At 46.4% G+C, this 21,452-nt stretch overlaps 1 protein-coding gene across 1 annotated transcript in view; it reads left to right on the plus strand.

The window, feature by feature from the left end:
* Positions 1-5,871: 5,871 nt before the first annotated feature.
* PIGV (phosphatidylinositol glycan anchor biosynthesis class V) overlaps positions 5,872-21,452 on the plus strand; it is a 361,837-nt gene continuing 346,256 nt past the window's right edge. Inside the window, exon 1 of the mRNA XM_078774059.1 lies at positions 5,872-5,991. Within this exon, the coding sequence (XP_078630185.1) occupies positions 5,887-5,991 (105 nt within the window). The 5' untranslated portion in view covers positions 5,872-5,886. The remainder of the gene's footprint in view (positions 5,992-21,452) is intronic.

A 21,452-nucleotide genomic window follows, 5' to 3' on the forward strand; every position in this document is an offset into this window, starting at 1 on the left:
ATTTGTGATTTTTCCCAAATGAAGGATTTTCACAAATGAAGGATTTTTCCCAAATGAAGGATTTTTAACAAATGAAGGATTTTTCACAAATGATGGATTTTTCACAAATGAAGGATTTTTCACAAATGCAAGATTTTTTTCACAAATGAAGGATTTTCACAAATGAAGGATTTTTCCCAAATGAAGGATTTTTCACAAATGAAGGATTTTTCACAAATGCAAGATTTTTTTCACAAATGAAGGATTTTCACAAATGAAGGATTTTTTCACAAATGAAGGATTTTTCACAAATGAAGGAATTTTTCACAAATGAAGGATTTTTCACAAATGAAGGATTTTTCACAAATGAAGGATTTTCACAAATGAAGGATTTTCACAAATGAAGGATTTTCACAAATGAAGGATTTTCACAAATGAAGGATTTTCACAAATGAAGGATTTTTCACAAATGAAGGATTTTCACAAATGAAGGATTTTTCACAAATGAAGGATTTTTCACAAATGAAGGTTTTTCTCAAACGAAGGATTTTTCACAAATGAAGGATTTTTCACAAATGAAGGATTTTCACAAATGAAGGATTTTTCACAAATGAAGGATTTTTCACAAATGAAGGTTTTTCACAAATGAAGGATTTTTCACAAATGAAGGATTTTCACAAATGAAGGATTTTCACAAATGAAGGATCTTTCAGTCATGAAGGATTTTTCACAAATGAAGGATTTTCACAAATGAAGGATTTTCACAAATGCCACTTCAGACCTAAGCTTTTCTTTAATGAGACAGATTAGAAACTGCTTGTGCTCAACCATGGAGGAAGAAACATTTTCTTCACTGACTCTTCTTCACATAAAAGGCGATTTAACTGTGAATCTGATTCCAGAGGACATTGTAGATGTTTACGCTAACCGAAGGGAAAAACAATTGTACCTAGTTTAGTCATTAACCCTTGGATGCAGTGATTGGGCCTTGGAGGCCCACAAGGTTTTTTTTTGGTTGCAAAAACTATGCTGTACAATCTTTTTTTGGAATGAGCCTCATTTTCTCCGATTTTCATGTTGTTACACAAGATTCAGTGACATAAAAAAAAATCATTCAGGCTCGTGGGAAAATCTTCATTCTTCACTTATAACCCAAATATCCGACACGAATGCAGGCCTGGGGCCTTTGAGGCCCTGCATAATTGTTGTTGTACTACTATGCTATATCATTATTTACTTTATATGAGCCTCATTATATGCTCCTATAACTTGGTTACAAATAATTCAGTGACAAAAATATGAAAATTAAAAACTTTACACGAATACATTTGTGGGACCTCCGAGGCCCAATGGCTGCATAGGTGTAGGGTTTTTGACAGTTGTGGACATATACATCTATCTATAATTCCAGTAATCTCTGTACGTTTGTACGTTTGTACGTCTGTACGTCTGTACGTTTGTCTGAACAAAAAAAAAATTTGGGAAAAAAATAATTCATTACTTGTATGGGATTCTTCCAAGTAATAGAATCAATGATTCACATTTTCTGAGCAAATTCACATCCATGAGCATCGACTTGGATTGAAAAAGGATATGAAAGAAAAAAAATCTATAAAAAAAATAATAATAATAATTACACGAATACATCCAGGCCCAATGGCTGCGTTTATTTAGGATTTTTGACGCCTGCATCTAAGAGTTAAGGTAAGAACAGTATTTATATTAAGACATCGTTTATGTATGTGAATCACAGTGGAGACATGATTAATAAAGTGCTCGATTTTTTTATTTATTGAAGAATTTGTTGTTTTGCTAATTGTAATATTGGTGGTAGCTGGTAAACATGTCAAACTATAAAGCATCTGAAAATGCAAAGCCCGTCCGCATCTGCTTGTATTCGGACGTCGTCCTCTTTTTCTTCTTCCCCCAACTCAAAATACAAAATGAAAATTGATGATTTTATGCAGCCTTGACCTTTCAGCTTGAGATCTAAAAAATAATCAGTTTCTAGCTTTCGATTGGTGAACCAATTCCGTGACCCAATATGCAAATTCTTAAAATTTCAGGTCGATCAGATGAAAATTGACAATTTTATGTGATTTACCTTCGACCTTTTGACCAAAATTATAAATTTTCCTTTTCCCTATTCTCATAATAAAAATTTGGTGAAAATTTGATGACAAAACTAAAATGGTAAAAATAAGCTACGGACACACATATACACAGACACACACACACATATACACAGACACACACGTATATACATACACACACATATACACAGACACATACATACATACACACACACACACACACACACACACACACACACATGCTGTGCAGGGGACGGGCTAAAAATTAGGCTAAAACAAAAAACAAGGGTGATTAAATAATGAAACTAGAACGCCACTCAGTAGAGCGCATACTCCAGCCGTGGGTCAAGTTGGAATAGTAGGCCTACGATTTCACAAAAGTTTGAGGGAGTAGTTCAGTGACAACACCAGACAAGACAAGACAACACAAGACAGACACTGCACAGATATATATATAGAGAGAATATATAGAAGATAATGTAAAAAAAACAAGGCAATTTCACATACATTTTCGGATTCAGCGTTCAATTCCATATAGGTGAGTGTATTTTGAGGCATGTGTGACTTCAAATAAAATTGTAAGCCAGGAAAACGGTCGTTTCATTCCTCAGGGATACAACATGTAAAACTGGCCCAAACGTCAAAACAAAACTCGCTCATTTTAAGTCGTACAAGCGAATGCGATCACTCATTCTTCTGGGAAGAATCCCGTGCACATGCTGGTCACAGTTATAACTCACCTAAGTCTTTAAGTTCATCAAATACTGACACCGCCATTGACATTCCCTGAGGTAAATGTTGATATCTCTTCTGAGGTTTAAAAAAAAAAAAAAACAGTTTCAAAGCATTATACGTATCAAACGATACATTTTATGAAATGGGGAAACGTAATACACACTTTGGTGGTTTTAAAATGACAGAATATGTCTTTATTAGAAAAAAAAATGAACATTGAACATGACGCTGCTAAACAATACACCGCTCTAACGCATAACCACGAGTTTAAACTACATTTACAACAAATATGAAAACTATTTTCATATCACAATGTTAAATATAGAATATATAGAAGATAATGTCAAAAAAATATATCTTCCAATGGTAAAAAATCCTTCAAAAAATTCCTGGATCCGGAATAATATCCTGAGCTTCCCCAAAAACTAATCAATTCTTCCTTATCCCAAGGACAATCATCCCACCAACTTTCATCCAAATCCGTTCAGAACTTTTCCAGATATCTTGTTCACAAACACACGAACATACGAACACACACACACACACACACACACACACACACACACACACACACACACACACACACACACACACACACACACACACGATCGAATGCATTACTCCCTGGCGGGAGTAATAATTAACATAAACTGTATTTGTGATTTCACGTTCACTGTAACTACAACTAGAGCTTCCAGGGAAGCAGAACTCAACTGAACTGACTGGACAACTTTAAAGTAGGTCAGTTGTCTGTACTAGATTTCACTTAAATTAAAAAGATTTTTGTCAATTTCTATATATACATTTCACTTCCGTAAATGTTGTGTTCACTTCTTTCTCAGTTTCAGCATCCTAAATTCTTGTGCTTTTCTTAAGAGCTGAAAAAAATATGCCGGCCTATGGCGGCCATTTTGTGACAGATCGGGTTGACATGCGATAGCAACCTACCTTGTGTGGTAAGAGTCTCACACACCAAGTTTGATCAAAATCCATCAATATTTGTGGACGTTAAAGTCTTAACGTCGTTTCGGAGCTGAAAACAATATGGCGGCCATTTTGTGGCAGATCGGGTTGGAATGCAATAGCAACCTACCTTGTGTGGTAAGAGTCTCACACACCAAGTTTGATCAAAATCTGTTAATATTTGTGGACGCTGGAGTGTTAACGTCGTTTTCGTGACCAAAAACGAAATGGTCGCCTAAGTCCGCCATTTTTCAACGGATCGGGCTGAAATGTAATACCAACCTGCTCCTTGGGGTACGGATGCTGCATGTCAAGTTTGATCAGAATCGGTTGATATTTGTGGACGCTAGAGTGTTAACGTCGTTTTCGTGACCAAAAACAAAATGGTCGCCTAAGTCCGCCATTTTTCAACGGATCGGGCTGAAATGTAATACCACCCTGCTCCTTGGGGGTAAGGATGCTGCATGTCAAGTTTGATCAGAATCGGTTGATATTTCTGGACGCTAGAGTGTTAACGTCGTTTTCATGACCAAAAACAAAATGGTCGCCTAAGTCCGCCATTTTTCAACGGATCGGGCTGAAATGTAATACCACCCTGCTCCTTGGGGTACGGATCCTGCCTGTCAAGTTTGATCAGAATCGGTTGATATTTGTGGACGCTGGAGTGTTAACGTCGAAAAGTTAACAGACGACGGACGCCGGAGGGTTCAGAATGTGATGAACTCAACTGGACGGTAGTCCAGTCGAGTTAATAACAAACGGTCATTTTGGAAGTCAGACCCATTATTAATATTAATCCCCCGCCTTCCCCAAATAGAGAAGTCAAACTACGCCTATGGTGGGAATCACGTGTTCTCGGATATCCATCGAGCCCGGGTTACATTCCTTGCTATCTCAAGAGTGTGGTTGTTGTCGGTCATGGTGGTTTTGTGCAATAATGCATCCATCGTTTGCAAACTTCCCACGCTTGCAGGACGAGAGCGTTGCACGAGGTGTGATCGGGAGTTCTGTGTCATTGGAAGTCAATGACTCACATCAATGATCGTCGATTTCTTTAAAACGGAATTCTGAATTTTCCAACACTTAGTAATCCCGTTGGCGACATTGAGTAATAGGTACGTTTTGTCGTCGCCCCTGGGGGTGCTCGCTCACTATACGGACGGGTCGTCAATTCAAACGCACCGTCCAGCACTAAAGGATTTGGCCATGGGTACCAGCACGCTATGGCCTGCCTTTTTCGAAAGGCACCGTGGTGTCCTAAACGTTCAGAAGTTGAACAGATTCCTTAACGAGTCCTCGTAGCAGACGGTACTCTTACGATGCAACGCAATAGCCCTAACTAACCCAACCCTAACCCTAACCCTAACCCTAACCCTAACCCTAACCAACCCTAACCCTAACCCTAACCCTAACCCTAACCCTAACACTGACGTTTTTTGTTTTTTTTAAAGCACATCAATGTTATGTTAGTGCCCATCCCAAGTTACCCCGAGGGTATTAACTAACAGTCGACCACACAACGTCTTGCACTGGCATCACATGGATGACATGACTTGGCAGGTCAGCTGTATGTTACCACCTTCGATTTTGGTGAAGATCCGAATCCCAGGATTTTAAAAGTAATTCTTCACCATTGAGCGATGTGACCAAAAACTTTATGTAGCACGGTATTTCAAAAAGTTATGGACGAGTTTTGAGAAAACTTGGTGGATGAGTTGGGAAGGTGAAAAGAATAAGCCGATTAAATTTTGTTTCAGGTCCGAATCCAGATCCAGCCTATCGGTGGGATACAGAACGTAAACTGGTCAGCCTGGCGGAGGTGTCCTCGTGTCCCCAATACTAGACCATTTAGCATACCCAACTTGTAGTCGGATGTTATTCCATCGGGAATCCAACACGGCTCAGATGAAGCGAGGATGCAATTGCCTCTTTGCTGCCCTGTCCTCCACATGACCCTCAAAAACATTGGTTATGTCATTCATGGATTACGACATGACTCCCCTTTCTTATTGAGCACAAATCTCAATCAAACCTCTGACTCGATCACAAACGTAATTGCGAACTCGTTTTTGTTCACTGGTCGCTTTTTTTTTTCTTCTTTTCAGGAGCGAGGCTCATGGAAGAGCAATTGGTAGATCTGGCAGTGGAGACAACCATCAAGGAAATGAATGAACAGGAAAAGAAGGAAAAGGAGGAGAGGAGGGAACACGGAAGCTGGAACGTAAGATGGTTGGGCTCGGAAAGCTTGATGGGGGTAAATGGGACATAATTGGAGATGACAAGTAGATGGTGGTGCACTACTTGTTCCCGGAAAGAAGAGTGAGACGGAACAGCCTCTGGAAGGTGGTTCCATAGATGGGGAAGCAAGGAGTAAAGTAATTGAGGTATTCATGTTGCGAAAACGAGGGTGAAAGGGGAGAGAAAAGGTGGTGTGGGTGAGTGGTTGGGGGAGTAGGCAAGGGAGCACGGCAAGCAGCACGTGGAGTCGAAACTCCGCCATATCCACGTACTATACGTACTAAATTAGGGTTAGGGTTGTTAGGGTTAGGGCCACTGAAAGTATATTCGTGGACTTCAACAAAGCATTTTCGTTTTGTTGTATTTTTCATTTGCTATCAATGATTCTGTGTCGGAGTGGCGAGTCATCTCGGATTGGAACCCTCGCGATAGAAAATGCTTCAACAACGCCAACAACCCCGTATCGAGCATGGTTCATGATCTCTGAGATATTGCTTCTGTATACATCTTGTCCACCCCTGCATTATCCCCTACCCCTCATTCGGCCCTCTTCATCTATTTTGTTCCTCGATCTTGATGTTTGTGTGTCTCTCTCTCTCTCTCTGTCTCTCTCTCTCTGTCTCTCTCTCTGTCTCTCTCTCTGTCTCTCTCTCTCTGTCTCTCTCTCTCTCTCTCTGTCTCTCTCTCTCTCTCTCTCTCTCTGTCTCTCTCTCTGTCTCTCTCTCTCTCTGTCTCTCTCTCTCTCTCTGTCTCTCTCTCTGTCTCTCTCTCTGTCTCGCTCTCTCTGTCTCTCTCTCTCTGTCTCTCTCTCTGTCTCTCTCTCTCTCTGTCTCTCTCTCTCTCTCTGTCTCTCTCTGTCTCTCTCTCTGTCTCTCTCTCTGTCTCTCTCTCTGTCTCTCTCTGTCTCTCTCTCTCTCTCTCTCTCTCTCTCTCTCTCTCTCTCTCTCTCTCTGTCTCTCTCTCTCTGTCTCTCTCTGTCTCTGTCTCTCTCTCTCTCTCTCTCTCTCTCTCTCTCTCTGTCTCTCTCTCTCTCTCTCTCTCTCTCTCTCCCCCTCCCTCTCTCCCCTCTCTCTCTCCCCTTCTCTCTCTCTCCCCCCCTCTCTTTCCCTTTCTCAATTTTTCACTTTATTTAATCAAACGCTTAATTTGCTCTTGATGTGTTCATAGTTCTTGTGTGAGCATTTCTTTAAAATTGTTTGTGGTTTCTGTTTGTGTCCCTCACCTTTGGTTGGTAAAATTTTTATACTTGCTGATTTCTTTTGAATATCCTTCGTTCTTTTTTGGTGTGTTTATGATCCCTTATACAATGTTTCTTTGAACTCGTTGCTTGGTTTAAACACTGCTTTGTGGAATGGTTTTATACTTTTATAATAAAAAGATACAAAGTCTCTCTCTCTGTCTCTCTCTCTCTCTGTCTCTCTCTCTCTCTCTGTCTCTCTCTCTCTCTCTCTCTCTCTGTCTCTCTCTCTCTCTCTGTCTCTCTCTCTCTCTCTCTCTCTCTCTCTCTCTCTCTGTCTCTCTCTCTCTCTCTGTCTCTCTCTCTCTCTCTCTCTCTCTCTCTCTCTCTCTGTCTCTCTCTCTCTGTCTCCCTCTTCTGTCTCTCTCTCTGTCTCTCTCTCTGTCTCTCTCTGTCTCTCTCTGTCTCTCTCCTCTCTCTCTCTCTCTCTCTCTCTCTCTCTCTGTCTCTGTCTCTGTCTCTCTCTCTCTCTCTCTCTCTCTCTCTCTCTCCCTCTCTCTCTGTTCCTTTTGTTCTGTTGCCTCTTGATCCGTTCTGTGTTCTGGCTCTTTCATGAGCCTTGACTTGATTTGAATACAAAAAAGGAAATCCTGATCTTATCTCGCAATGATTTATTGCCTAATCTAATGAAGTCATGGAATGTCGAAATATAAAGAAAACACACGCTACAGCACCTGTCACGTGCACCAGTCCACTGAAAACAAATGAATGACAATCAATGAGGACAAACTGTTCTTGTTTCCTATTAATACCCTGCGGTGCACCGACTCACTCCGACAAGGGCGTGGCCCACACAGTGCCAACCACCTCTCAACCCAGAACTTAAATGCAGGAGAGATCTTTGCGAGGCACGCAACACCATAATCACCTCAACCTCTCCCGGCCTCACCTTTGTCATAACTTCATAAACTTATGTCCCATCTCTCATTACACCCACACTCACCGACCATCCTCTCATCTCTCCCTCCATCATCCTCTCTTCTCTTCCTTTTAATCACGTTCTAATCTCGTCATCACCTCCCCAGCCGAGTGATTATGTATTAGGTAAGTGGCTCCTGATTTTGGGTTCAGAGGGATCTGGAAAAATGTACAGAATGTGGAAAATGTACTGAATGTGCAAAATGTACAGAATGCAGCTTTGAGTAACAGTGACCTGTCAGGACTTTACTTAGCTATTATCATGAAAGTTTGGAATTTTTACATGTAATGGAATCACCGCTCCCTTCGGGGGCATTTGCAATTGAGTTTTTTTTTCTTGGTTCCCATGACCTGACCCTGGGTAAAACCAACACGTGTGCAAATTTCAATGGAGGTCGGGCAAAAATTGTAAGTTGACTCCATCTGCACTCACAGAAGGGGAGGGGGTTGGTGGGGGATTTTTTTTCTTCTTTGTTCCCATAACCTTACTCTAGATACAACCAATATAAATGCAAAATTTGGTGGAGATTGGGTAACAATCGTAAGTTGACCCCAACCCCGCCACCCCACCTCCTCAAGAGGAAGGGGGAGGGGGGGGGTGGAGTCGACCTACAATTGAGTTGTTTTTTTTGTCCATCAGCTGACCTTGAGTACGACCAACATGAACGCAAAATTTGGTGATGATTTTTTTTTTTTTTTTGTATACTAAATCGAGGCTCGTGAAAGAGCTAACATTTATTTCACAAACAAATCAACCAGACAAACAATATATCTATCTATAATTCCAGTAATCTCTGTGTGTATGTGTGTGTGTATGTGTGTGTGTCTGTGTGTCTGTGACCGCTGTTTCTCGACAACCACGGGTCTGATATACTTGAAACTTGCCAGGTATATTGCTGGGGACCCGAGGATGTGCCTTTTCAAGGTTTGAAATTAATCGGACAAGTGGTTCCCAAGGTATGGTCACCGTACTCGCAAGCCGTTCGCTTTGGCTTTGCGAATGGACCAAACCATTTCATGTAAATAGAGGGGGGGGGGGTTCTACCGTACTCGCAAGCCGTTCGCTTTGGCTTTGCGAATGGACCAAACCATTTTATGTAAATAGAGGGGGGGGGTTCTGTGGTCGTTACTGCCACGTGGTTTCAAAGTTTTTTTTTGTTGTTGTTGTTTGCACGCATGTTTTTTTGCACCCACGTACGGGCACGCCCTAGTACGTATAAAAAGAGGGAGCGGAAGACAAGATGGGGAGAGAAGGGGAAGCACACAAACATAACATTTGAGAGCAGGGAGATGTGTGGGAGGGAGAGGACTTGGGGGGAGGAGGCGTGGGAAGGGGGGCTGGGAAAAGTATAAAACACAAGGACACCAACGACTTCCAGGACAGAAGTTGGTATTTCAAAAAAGTGGTTTTGGGGTGAAATTAGCGGGGGTAGAAAACATCAAGGTTTTGGATGGGGGAAGATAAGATGGGGAGAGAAGGGGAAGCACACAAACACAACATTTGAGAGCAGGGAGATGTGTGGGAGGGAGAGGACTTGGAGGGAGAGGGCTTGGGGGGAGAAGGGGGGGGGGGGGGTGGGAGAAGTATAAAACACAAGGACACCAAGAACTTCCAGGACAGAGGTTGGTATTTCAAAAAAGTGTATCTGGGTTGAATTGGCGGGGGTAGAAAAGATCAAGGTTTTGGATGGGGACAGATAAGAGATGGTGGTGAACAGCTGTTTTAAAGACCTGGAGGGAGGAGTGGGATTGAAGGGAGTGGGGGAGTTTGTTCCAGAGGTGGGAGAAAAGGGGAATGAAAGAGTGAAGGTGAGCAGAGAGCCTAGATTTTGGCAGTTTAACCATAAGAGGGTTGCAGGCAGATCTTGTGCGACCTGAAGGAATATTGGGGGGACAGAGCACAGAGAGAGCTGGGGGAGCAAGGCCGGAGAGGAGTCGGTAGAAGACAGAAAGTCCACCAACCTGCCTGCGGTGAGTGAGTGAAAGGCCCTCGGAGTTAACTTCATCGCAGGAGATTCCAATTATTCTGAAAGCTTTGGTTTCAACAGCGTGAAGCCGAGCTAGGTGTGAGGCAGGAGCACCAGCCCAGAGGGGGGAACAGTATTCCATTGAGCTGCAGATGAAAGCCTTGTATGTATGAGGAGCTCAGGTGTGCCAAGGAAGGACTTCGCATGACGGAGGATGCCCAGTCGGCGACTGGCTTTGGAGGCCAGCTTGGAAATGTGGTTTTCCCAAGAAAGATCATGGCAGATAGTGAGACCCAAAAGCTTGAGCGACAGAACTTCTTGGAGAGGATTGTTGAGAAAGTCGATGGGAGGGTTTTCCAGTCGGTCCTTTTGGAGAGACATTGTAAGAGTGTGAGATTTGTCAGGATTGAAAGACATGTTCCACTTGTTTTATCAGTCTGTGATTTTGTCCAGGTCTGCAGAGAGTGAGGAGGCTGCAGACTGCCAATCTGAGGGATGAGGAATGGAGCGCCAGATAGTGTAGTCATCAGCAAAGAGATAGAGAGGATTTTCCAGAGAGTCGGAGAGATCATTGATGAAGAAAATGGCATTGCCAGAAGGGACAAAGGTTTGATGACCAGGTGTGGACACACAGGGGCGTTATTCTTAATCCCTAACTACTTAACACACGAACATCCTGGTATGTTCACAGGTTTACTCTTGCCCAACAAACCGGACTAAACACAGACTTATTACAAGGTAGATTCCCTATCGCGACAGTCGAATACCTACCTACACAGATCTATCTGGCTCTAGATATTCCTCTACCCTCAGAGATAACACAGCCCCCCACCTGGAACCGTAGCTTCTGCTAGGTTCACTGCAGGCGCTACAATTTCAGTCTTAACGCTTACTGTCACACACTTAATCTATGAAATAAATCAGAAGGGGTGTGGGAAGTGAGTCGGACTTCCTACCTATACTCCTTAACAAGCTAATCCCCTTAACAATCATGCAATGAAATATTTACAATGATCCTGGTCGTTCCTGTGGTGGAAGGCAACAAACAACACGCAAAATCTACTTAACCACAAAACTTAACCAAACTCTCAAAAATTCACAACTCTAAGCATGTGTACCTACCCCAGTCTACAGACCGCGTCCCCCCGGTGGATGCCACAAGACACAACCTTACCTGCGGGGCCATCCCAATGTACCCCTAAATTCCCACGGGCCCTGTCCAGATGTTACAGGTGAGTGACATGGCTCGGTGGATTTCGCCAACATTCATGCAACACAAACCCCTTATCCACTCATTCTCATTCCATAAGTCATCACAACACTTTATCATGAAGCTATATATCTAGCGATGAAGCTAACTCCAAGGGCCTCTCACTCACTCACCGCAGGCAGGTTGGTGGTCTTTCCATCTTCTACCGACTCCTCTCTGGCCTTGCCCCCCCCCCCAGCTCTCTCTGGGCTCTGTCCCGCAAATATTCCTACAGGTCGCACAAGATCTGCCTGCAACCCTCTTATGGTCAAACTGCCAAAATCAAGACTCTCTGCTCACCTTCACTCCTTCATTCCTCTTTTCTCCCGCCTCTGGAACAAACTCCCTCACTCTCTTCAATCCCACTCCACCCTCCAGGTCTTTAAAACAGCTGTTCACCACCATCTCTTATCTTCCCCCATCCAAAACCTTGATCTTTTCTACCCCCGCTAATTTCACCCCAATTCCACTTTTTTGAAATACCAACTTCTGTCCTGGAAGTCCTTGGTGTCCTTGTGTTTTATACTTCTTCCTCCACCCCCCCCCCCTTCCCACGCCTCCTCCCCCCAAGCCCTCTCCCTCCCACACATCTCCCTGCTCTCAAATGTTATGTTTGTGTGCTTCCCCTTCTCTCCCCATCTTGTTTTCCGCTCCCTCTTTTTATATATTTTGTTTGTCTGGTTGATTTGTTTGTGAAGTCTCTTTCACGAGCCTCGATTCAGTATACAAAAAAAGAAAAGAAAAAAAAAAGAATCATTACAAGCACGTATTTCACCCCCTGCAGGACCATGGCATTGATGTCATATACGTGTGTGTGCATCATTTCTACTAGGCAGCGGGGAGGTACTGCACAACAAGATGGTGGGGGCGCTTCAGGCTGTGGTGCCCGCAGTCCCAAAACAAGTCAACCGACTTACAAGTTCATTGCCCCCCCCCCTCCCTTTACCTTTTGGCCCCGTGACAGCCCAACAGCCCTTTCCGCCGTTACCTCGCCGGTGAAGGTCTCCACACACCAGGCTCCGTTGCCTCCTGCTGCCACGCAGCTCCACAGGTCGCCGGGGGTCTCCTTTACCCCAGGGCCCCCAACCAGACCCTCCACCGACGAGCTCCAATTTCCAGATACCACCGGGTGCCAGGGGTAATTGCCGCAGAGGGGGGCCACAGGCATCGCTCCTCAGAGCTTGATCCGTACCTGCGGACACACACACCTTCCCCACCCACAAGACCCCAAAACACATTTCTTCCCCTGCTGCCATTCAATTTTCCAGCACATTTCCATAGAAGATGGTACCAAAAAGATGCTACAAGAGTTTGCCATGGCCTGCTACATGTGAAATCCCCCAGTTCACATTTAACCAATACAATTCCATTTCGAACACAATAATCACTCAATAATCATTTTCTCCAATCTCACGACCACGTAAAAACACATCACCTCTACACATAAACAAACGCCACCCACCAGACACGGTGTGGCACACATTCCATCCCCCCTCGCCCTCACCGACCACGTCGTCACTCTCACCCGCCTCCCAACTTCAAATTACATGTCCCCAAAATTTCATAGCAAGTCCTGCAGCCTGGGACAGTAAACATCAAGGCCTTACACCTCGACCTTGATATACAAGTAACTAAGGTTGGTCAGGTCCAAAAGTGCCACCCACCCACAAAATCCCAAAATTTACCATTGAGCCAATCAAATTTCTCCAAATTTCGCTTTTGTCCCCACTATACTGGCAGGCATGTGGATCCACACCCAACGGTGATTATCACTACACAACTACATGTGGCTACGACAGCTCCGCAACTCTACCGTGCAAGGGTCATCAGGACAAGGTGAGCAGTCGAAATGCCAACATGGCCCATGAGCGTCCACAAGGGTGCGACCCACCATCCATCCTTCGGCCCCCCTGCGAGGAACACAGCTGCACCAGCCCCAGCTGGCCAATGTGGTGAGCACCTGCTGCCACAAACACTACCGCACGCACAACCTCGGCCCTGGGGGGCACGGTCGCAGTGCGTGGCATCCCTACAGCCACGTCCCCTGCACCTCCACATCACCCCTCAGTCCGACCACATACAGCCCCCAATGCCCACCCACACTTGACCACACCAAGGTCCAGTCGACAGCCATGCTCCACCAGGAGATCCATCCAGAAGACATGGTCCACACACCTCGGACACCCATAGCACCACGTTGACCCCCAGGCCCCCAACTCCATCCCCATGATGCACCTGATTGCACCTGATTCTAATTTTAGGTATTTGAAGTAGTGATAAATGTAGGGGTGTACTTACTTTTTCCACATGCGAAATTTGCATTTATGTTTATTTAAATTATACAATGGACTACAAAATGTAAATGTTTCATGATATTTGTTATATTATATCACGTTTATCTATCAATATTGTTGAAATGAAGATCAAATAGCTGTATGTTGAAATATGTTGAAAAAGTCAAAACTTTACATGGGGTGTACTTACTTTTTCACGTGACTGTATATATATATATATATACAGTGGAACCTTGACTTACGAGTTTAATTCGTTCTGTGACCGAGCTCGTAACTCAATTTGCTCGTTTCTCAAATCAAATTTCCCCATTAAAATGCATTGAAATGCTATTAATCCGTTCCAGCCCGCCAAAAACCACACCAATTTTTTTTGAAATATATATATATAAATATGTCGCGCTTTATATTTCACCTGTATGCAGCATACAAGTTGGCAGGATGGCCTGGACTGGAGGTACGCACACTTGACTCTAAACTGTCCAGCCTGGGTTTGAATCCCGACCCAGCTATAACCTGTCATGTCGGTGTTTCACAGGCAGGGTGATTCATCAATGTGTGTACCGCTAAACTGGGCGCCCCGTTTGCGTCCCATTAGTTGTTGGATGTTAAGAATCTCACCGTGTCTTCCACAAAGAGAAGGCGAGCTATCGCCGGCACTCTGAACAAGTTGTGGCCTGGCATGCTCTTCTCCTCTGCCGTTATATACGTCCTCCTCGGCATCTTTTTCCAGAAGAGCCCTGTCTCGTCACAGTTGAAGATTTGCTGGGGGATGTATCGTTCGGCTTCTATCGGTTCGGCAAAAGTTATAATAAAATCTTCACCTGCCTTCACATCTGCCTCACCAAGTCGACAACACGCACACCTCGCTCATGTTTTTCGACGATTGCGTGTTTTATATCCAAGCACATCATCCTCTTCTTCTTCTCAGTACTGCCCTTGGCACTCAATTACTTAGGCACTTGGCACTCAATATTTTCCAAAATAACCAACATGCGAAAACAAAACAGCAGCGATATACGGCAGATATGCTTGCACGGCAAGATAACCACGTGACCGGAACCCACCTGGTGGCGGCTGGCGTAAGCTCCAAAATAACCAACATGCGAAAACAAAACAGCAGCGATATACGGCAGATATGCTTGCACGGCAAGATAACCACGTGACCGGAACCCACCTGGTGGCGGCTGGCATAAGCTCCAAAATAACCAACATGCGAAAACAAAACAGCAGCGATATACAGCAGATATGCTTGCACGGCAAGATAACCACGTGACCGGAACCCACCTGGTGGCGGGTGGCGTAAGCTCGTAACTCAGATCTCGGCTCGCATCTCAAAGCAATAAACCGCCCGAGCGATGGCTCGTATCTCGGAAAACTCGTAAGTTGGTGCACTCGTAAGTCAAGGTTCCACTGTATATATATATATATATATATATATATATATATATTGTTGCGGATATGAGGACTGTATATTTTTTTGATTGTGTGAATTATTATTATTGTTTATTCTGCGCCTCCTGCCTCCGGAGCTGTGTAAAGGTCAAAGGGCATCCCATAATTAGTCCATAAAGCATCCACACCACAGCCAATCATAGAATACCCCTGTTCAATAGTTATATCTTATTATGTGTTTTAGGGTAAGGCTGTGTCTCCCATTAATTGAAATACTCCATTGCACCAGTGAAAGAGATAGATTCCCTTCATTCCCACTCCCAACACTTCCATTCCCCCCTTTTCGTCAATTGCAATTCGCATTGCCAACTGCATGTTGGGCGGTTTTCCCTTCATCCGTCATTGACCACGAGGCAGGGTTGGGGAAGAAAGGCGGGTCCCCACCTCGTCATAGAGGGGAGGAGTGAGTCAGCCCCACTCAACCAACCACGAACAAGGGGTTGGACTTGGAGAGGGTGTGGAGAGAAACATCGAGGAGGTTCGCGAAGGTTGAGGGGCGGGGCCTATATAACCCGCAGGCAGGGCGTGTCCAAGGCAGATGAGCTTTGACGGGATGAGCTACGACAAGAGCGGAGTGTGTGGTTTTTTTGGTCAGAGCTGGGTTGGTCGTCAGTGGTGGTCAGTGTTTGCGGAGAGTGGAGGGGTTGCGTTGAGTTGTCGGTGGTGAGGAAGAGTTGGACTAAGCAAGAGAGAAAGAGTCCTGGAGTTAGTAAGAGAGAGAACCCGTCACGCGAGAGAACCCGTCAGGCCAGACCCCCCACCAGCAGCGTTGGCTTGGCTCCACCAAGCAGCTCCGACCCGCTACCCCGCGCACACGACAGGATCGGCGGCCGTCGAGGTCCAGCCCGACGTCCCGTGCGGGATCAAACTCCAGCCAGCTCCGGGCCTTCCTCCAGCCACCCACCTCCTGTCATTCCTGCCTGCAATTTCCATCCATTTGCGTACGTGAGTTTGTTTTGTTCGTGCTGTCCTGGGTAGTAACAATAAGTCTGTATAAGCTAAAGATTGCACTGTGTCACCTGCGTCTCATGTCCCTGTAAATAAACGTGACTGCTTGCTTCCTACTTATATGTGTAAATAATAAATCCAATTACTCTTCTGTCCGTCTTCTCGTCTTATTCCTTTTCCTCTTTGCATTCGGTCGTTTTAGAGTTTTCCAGATTGGGCAGCTGCGGTGCGATACGGCCAAAGTTTGGGTGGAATGGGGTTCTAGTCGGGGACTAACTGTTCGGTCGCGGTCATCCCAACCGCTCGGTCAAAATAACATCTTAACCGCGTCCGCAACAATTGGTGTCGAGGAGTGGGATACGAGGCCCGAAGCGCGCTTAACGCGCTCAAAATTACAAAGTGCTGGAAATTTGTGTTGTTGTAAAGGAAAACCCGAATTTTGAAATCGCGCCATGGCTGGTCAAGGCGATCGGATGCCGGTGGGTGAGCTAGAGGAGGGGTTAGGAGTAACCCAGGATCAAATGGAGGGGAGCAATGAGGAGGCGGTTGAGGGAGTATCAGATGCACAAAATGGCGCTCTCGCGCACGTGGTATCAGACGCACAAAGTGGCAGCTCGCACGAGCGCGGGGTAGCCGCGCCCGCTGCGCAAATAGCGGGAATTGATGTGCGGGACCTCATGGCGCAGATTAATGCAGCCATACTAATGGCAAATATGGGGCTAGAAGCAAAAATGGATGCTCAGGGTGAGCGAATGGGACAAATGGGGAACCGGATGGATGCTCAGAGTGAGCAAATGAGGGCTCAGAGTGAGCAATTGGGGGTAATGGGGGGCGAAATGGGGGGCAAAATGGGAGAAATGGGGGGCAAAATAGGAGAAATGGGGGGCAAATGGGAGAAATGGGGGGCAAAATGGGAGAAATGGGGGGCAAAATGGGAGAAATGGGGGAACGGCTAGAAGATAAATTTGAGGGGTTAGACAACGGGATAAAAGAGGTAAAGAATGGGTTAACGGGGGTGGAAAATAGAATGGCTGCCCAGGAGAATCAGTTAGAGGGGGTGAAAAATGGGTTAATGGGGTTAGAAAATAGGATGGAAGACAAATTGCGGGAAATAGGGGAGCAATCCACCCGGGAAATCGAACAGATGGGGAACCAGATAGAGGAGGTGAAAATCGGGTTAGAAAGTAAACTGGATGCTCAGAGGGATGAATTGGGACAGATGAGGGTGGCATCTACAAAAGAGAGGGAGGGGATGAAAGAGGAGATACGACGAGGTGTAAGTGAGGAGGTCTCGGGGGTACGCGAGGAGGTAAAGCGAGGTGAAAAGCGTATAGAGAAAGAGGTGAGGAATAATACGGCTAGGTTACAGGGGGGAATAGAAGATCTGACGGAGGAGGTGGAACAGCTGACGGAGGGACAAAAAGAACTAGTGGAGCAGGTACAAAAGAACACTGCGGTACTAGGAGGGTTAAAGGCGACACAAAAAGAAATTAAAAATGACTTAATAGCGACACAGAGGCAATGTCAGATGGTACGTGAGGGACTGACAATGAGGTTGGACGAGGTGACAGAGGTAATGGAGACGAAGGACCGGTAGGTGAGGATGCACATAGAGATGGTCACGGTAGCCTTAGAGGACGAACTTGAGGAGACGCACCGGGAAATAAAAGAGGTGAAGCAAAAATTAGAGGAAGTGGAAGAAGAGGTGAGTGAAATTAAGAAGAGACGGACAGAAACTAAGAGAGAAATACGGGAGGAGGTGATGGAATATGTACAAGGTCGGTGCTCAACTCATGATGTGCTACTCACTAACCAAATAAAGAGTTTGCAGGTGGCAAAAGAGGTGCGGAGACGAGGTGCCAAGGTGAGTGGCGAAATATTCGGCAATGTATATGATGTGAGGAAAGCTTCAGTCGGCTTGGGGGTTGCTATGGATCCGGGTGTTCGTGAGAGGCCGTTGGTGAAGTGTGTGACAGGTCAGGTGTGCGAAAAAAGAGGTGTGCGAGAATGTCCGACCATGGGGCGTGTGAGGAAAAAGTGCGCGCCGACCAGTGAGTGTGCTGTCGAGAGTGAGTCGGTCGTAGCGCGTGTGCGAGGGGGTACATGTAAGCGCGGTGTGGTAAGTGTTACGGAGGAAGTAACGAAAGAGTGTGCACAAGAGGATGCGTGAGAAAGGTGTGTAACGGACAGGTGCATGGGGAAAGAGTGTGCTGTCAAGAGTAAGGGGGAATGCACGCCTGTGGTGAGTGTTACAGAGGGTGTAACGGGAGAGTGTGCGCAAGAGCGTGCGCGAGAAAGGTGTGTAACGGACAGGTGCATGAGGAAAGAGTGCGCTGTCGAGAGTAAGGGTGAGTGCACGACCGAGAGTGGAGGTGAAAGTAGTGAGAGTGACATGGAGCGTGAGTTGGTTGTGACAGGGGAGCGAGGATGTAAACCTGGAATGGAAGGATGCACACCTGGAATGGTAGAGCGTGTGTGGGAATGCACACTTGAGTTGGTCGTGAGGCACGTGGTTGGGTGTGCGAGTGAGAGCACACCTGTGATTGTCACAGAGGAGGTGACCGAGGAGGGGGCGCGAAGAGGTGTGTTGGTGAGGTGTGCGAGCGACGAATGTGTGCCAAGGTGCTCGGTGGTCAGGTGTGTGACCAAGTCTGTGAGCGGAATGAGTGTACCGAGGTGTGTAAGGAAAGGTACGAGGAGCATGGGAACAGCTGGAGGTATGAGCAAGAAAGGGGTAGCGTATGCGTGGAAGCATGCAGGTGAGGCATCGACGGTAACCGGGTTAGCGGTTAGAGCGACTTTTAGCCGAATCGGGCCCTCGGTGCGCGCCGGGCAGCTTCGCGTGCCGCGAGAACCAGCGGGGATCCGAGCCACGGCGGGTTCGAAAGGACCGCCGTACGCGATCCACGCTGGCCTCGCTTGGAACGGCCGCGTCCGTGCTCCACTAGGCGGAGCGGGCAGCTCGATAGGAAGGGTCGTCATGGCGACCACTTTTTGTTGAGACGTGCCGGCAGGTCGAGATCGGGACATTGGATGGCTCCACGCCGAGGTGGTGCGTGGGATCTCGGCCCGGGTAAGCCCCCGTCCCTGCCCCGAATGCGGGACGTATCCAGCCGCTGGCACAAAACAACCCGCATTCATTGCTCGGCTGTACGAAGCCGAGCTTTAGAAGGGAATTGGCGCACCGAGAGGATCTAATAAGTAGACGGGTGATGAGGTTAGTGTTTTGGACCCAAAATTAGAAAGAGGCAAAATTTGATGATTGGTACGGTGATTAGCAGTAAATGACAAATTTTTGATTTGTTGGATTTGGACGAGCGAAATTGATAGTAGGACCTCCCCGATGTGGTGGGATGGCAAATCCACCATCCCTCACAGGGGGGGGGGGGGCAAAGGAGCACTAGTTTATGGGGTTGATGGCAGTGAAAACTAGCCCGGGTGGGTTAGGATATTGTGTGTAGGGATCTAGCGAAGATGACATTAGGTAACGTTAAGGTTAGTTAGTGACTGATACCTGTAGTGGGGACGCAGGTAGTTTAGTGTGGATGATAATGACGTGGGAGCGCAATAGTTTAAAGGGACGACTGGGAAGCGCAAGTTTCAGAGGGGAGTAGTTAGATGAGATGATGCCGTGTGTTTGAGGATTGAACAGGTGTGATTGCACAGGTGTGCAACTGAACAGGTGTGTGGAGCAGTGTATGAGTGAGTGAAGGTGATTGTGTATTGTGCTGACCCAATGGTCGAGGAAGAGGAGGAGGGTGCAGGTGGCACCAGGTATGATTGCACAGGTGTGCAACGACAGGTGAATGGAGGACAGGTGTATGGAATAAATGGTATGGAGTATTGGAATGGATGGTCGTGGAGTGAGTATGGTGGAAATTGTGGAGTGGAGTGGATGGTGCGAAGGTGTGAATGGGGGAAGAGTGGACCCCCATTACGGATACCCGGGGCGGGTAGTGTAAGTGTTAGGTAGAGGGTACAGGTAAATTGTGGTTGGATATTGGCATCTGTGGTGCGGGTGAAAGAATGGTCTTTGGATGGGTGCATTAGTGTTGTGGAAATGGCTGGGCGTGTAGCCTGTTAGTGTGTGTAGTTGGTTTGGGCACTCCACCACTGTGAGGATGTCGGCCAGGTGAGGCCGCAGGTGGGCTCTGGGAGCCGGTAGTTGTGGATGGGGCCCGAGGATCCGGAGGACGGACCCGGGTAGCCCAGTGCCAGAGGGCACCAAGGGGTGACAGAGCCAGGAGGGGCCTTCCCCAATTAGATAGGTTAGGGTAAGGAGCTAGGTAAGCTCGGGTGGCAACTGCAGTGGTGGAGGTGTGCAGGTGGGTAGACCTGCTGGGAGAGCTACACGTCACAGCCCAGAAATTGTGCAAGGGCACCGGGAGATGAATTGGGGGAGTGAGACCCCAAATTGAGAAGCACCACAGTTTGGTCAATGGGAATTGGTTTTTAGAACCCATAGTGTAAGTTGGCCAATGGATTGGCAGGGAAAGACCCCGGGTAGTGTAAAGTGTGTTAATGTCATTTAGAAAGTAGTTAGGATGAAGTCTCCTCGTACCATCTGCATCCACTCACCTGAGGTGACAGGTACTCCACACCATGCCAGGTTGTTTTTATTATTTTTATTGTGCAAATGTTAGGATTGTGAGACGCATCATGACGTGGGTGTGACATTGTGCTTTGTTGTTCCATCTCTTCCTCCTTATGAGGATTGATGACGAATTGGGTGATGGCAAATTTTGGATAGTGGGGGAGGGAAGACGAATTTGGTATAGGAGAAATATGGGGAAGACGTGACAGTAGTGACGAATTTGTAAATGGGTAGATTTTGTAAATATGGGGTCAGGGCAAGGGTAGTGTAGGTGACAGGGGGGTGACGTACGGTAGGGACGAGCTTTCTCACTTCGCCCTCCGTACGCATTTCACCTTGCATTGCCTTATTGATGTGTACCCTTGTGACCTTACCCCTCGCTCATTTGTCTCTTTTGTCTCCCACATGACCTGTGCGCCATTGGGCGCCGAGGGGAGCGTGCGTGAGTCCTCCATTGTGCGCCCGGAATTCCCAGAACCAGCTGTCTGCATCGATGCACCACATTATGGACCACATGTCTGTGGCCAAGCACCACTTATGGACCCCATGGGTTGGGGCATGGCCCCTCTGCTGGAACCGGCCATGAGGGCCCGAAATCTTGCTGGCGGACCTTGGCCACAGGGCACCGATGCCCCACAGGTGAACCACACGTAGTCGGCCCTGTGGGCCATAAATAAAATAAATAAAAATGGACACATTGGGTGCAAGTTTGAATACAAATAGGCCGCCAGTAAGCAAAGCAAAGGAATGACAACAACTGGAAGAAATGATAATAGTCAGCAGAG

The sequence above is a fragment of the Myxine glutinosa genome, chromosome 3, assembly GCF_964187855.1.
Source record: "Myxine glutinosa chromosome 3, kmMyxGlut1.1, whole genome shotgun sequence".
NCBI lineage: Eukaryota > Metazoa > Chordata > Myxini > Myxiniformes > Myxinidae > Myxine > Myxine glutinosa.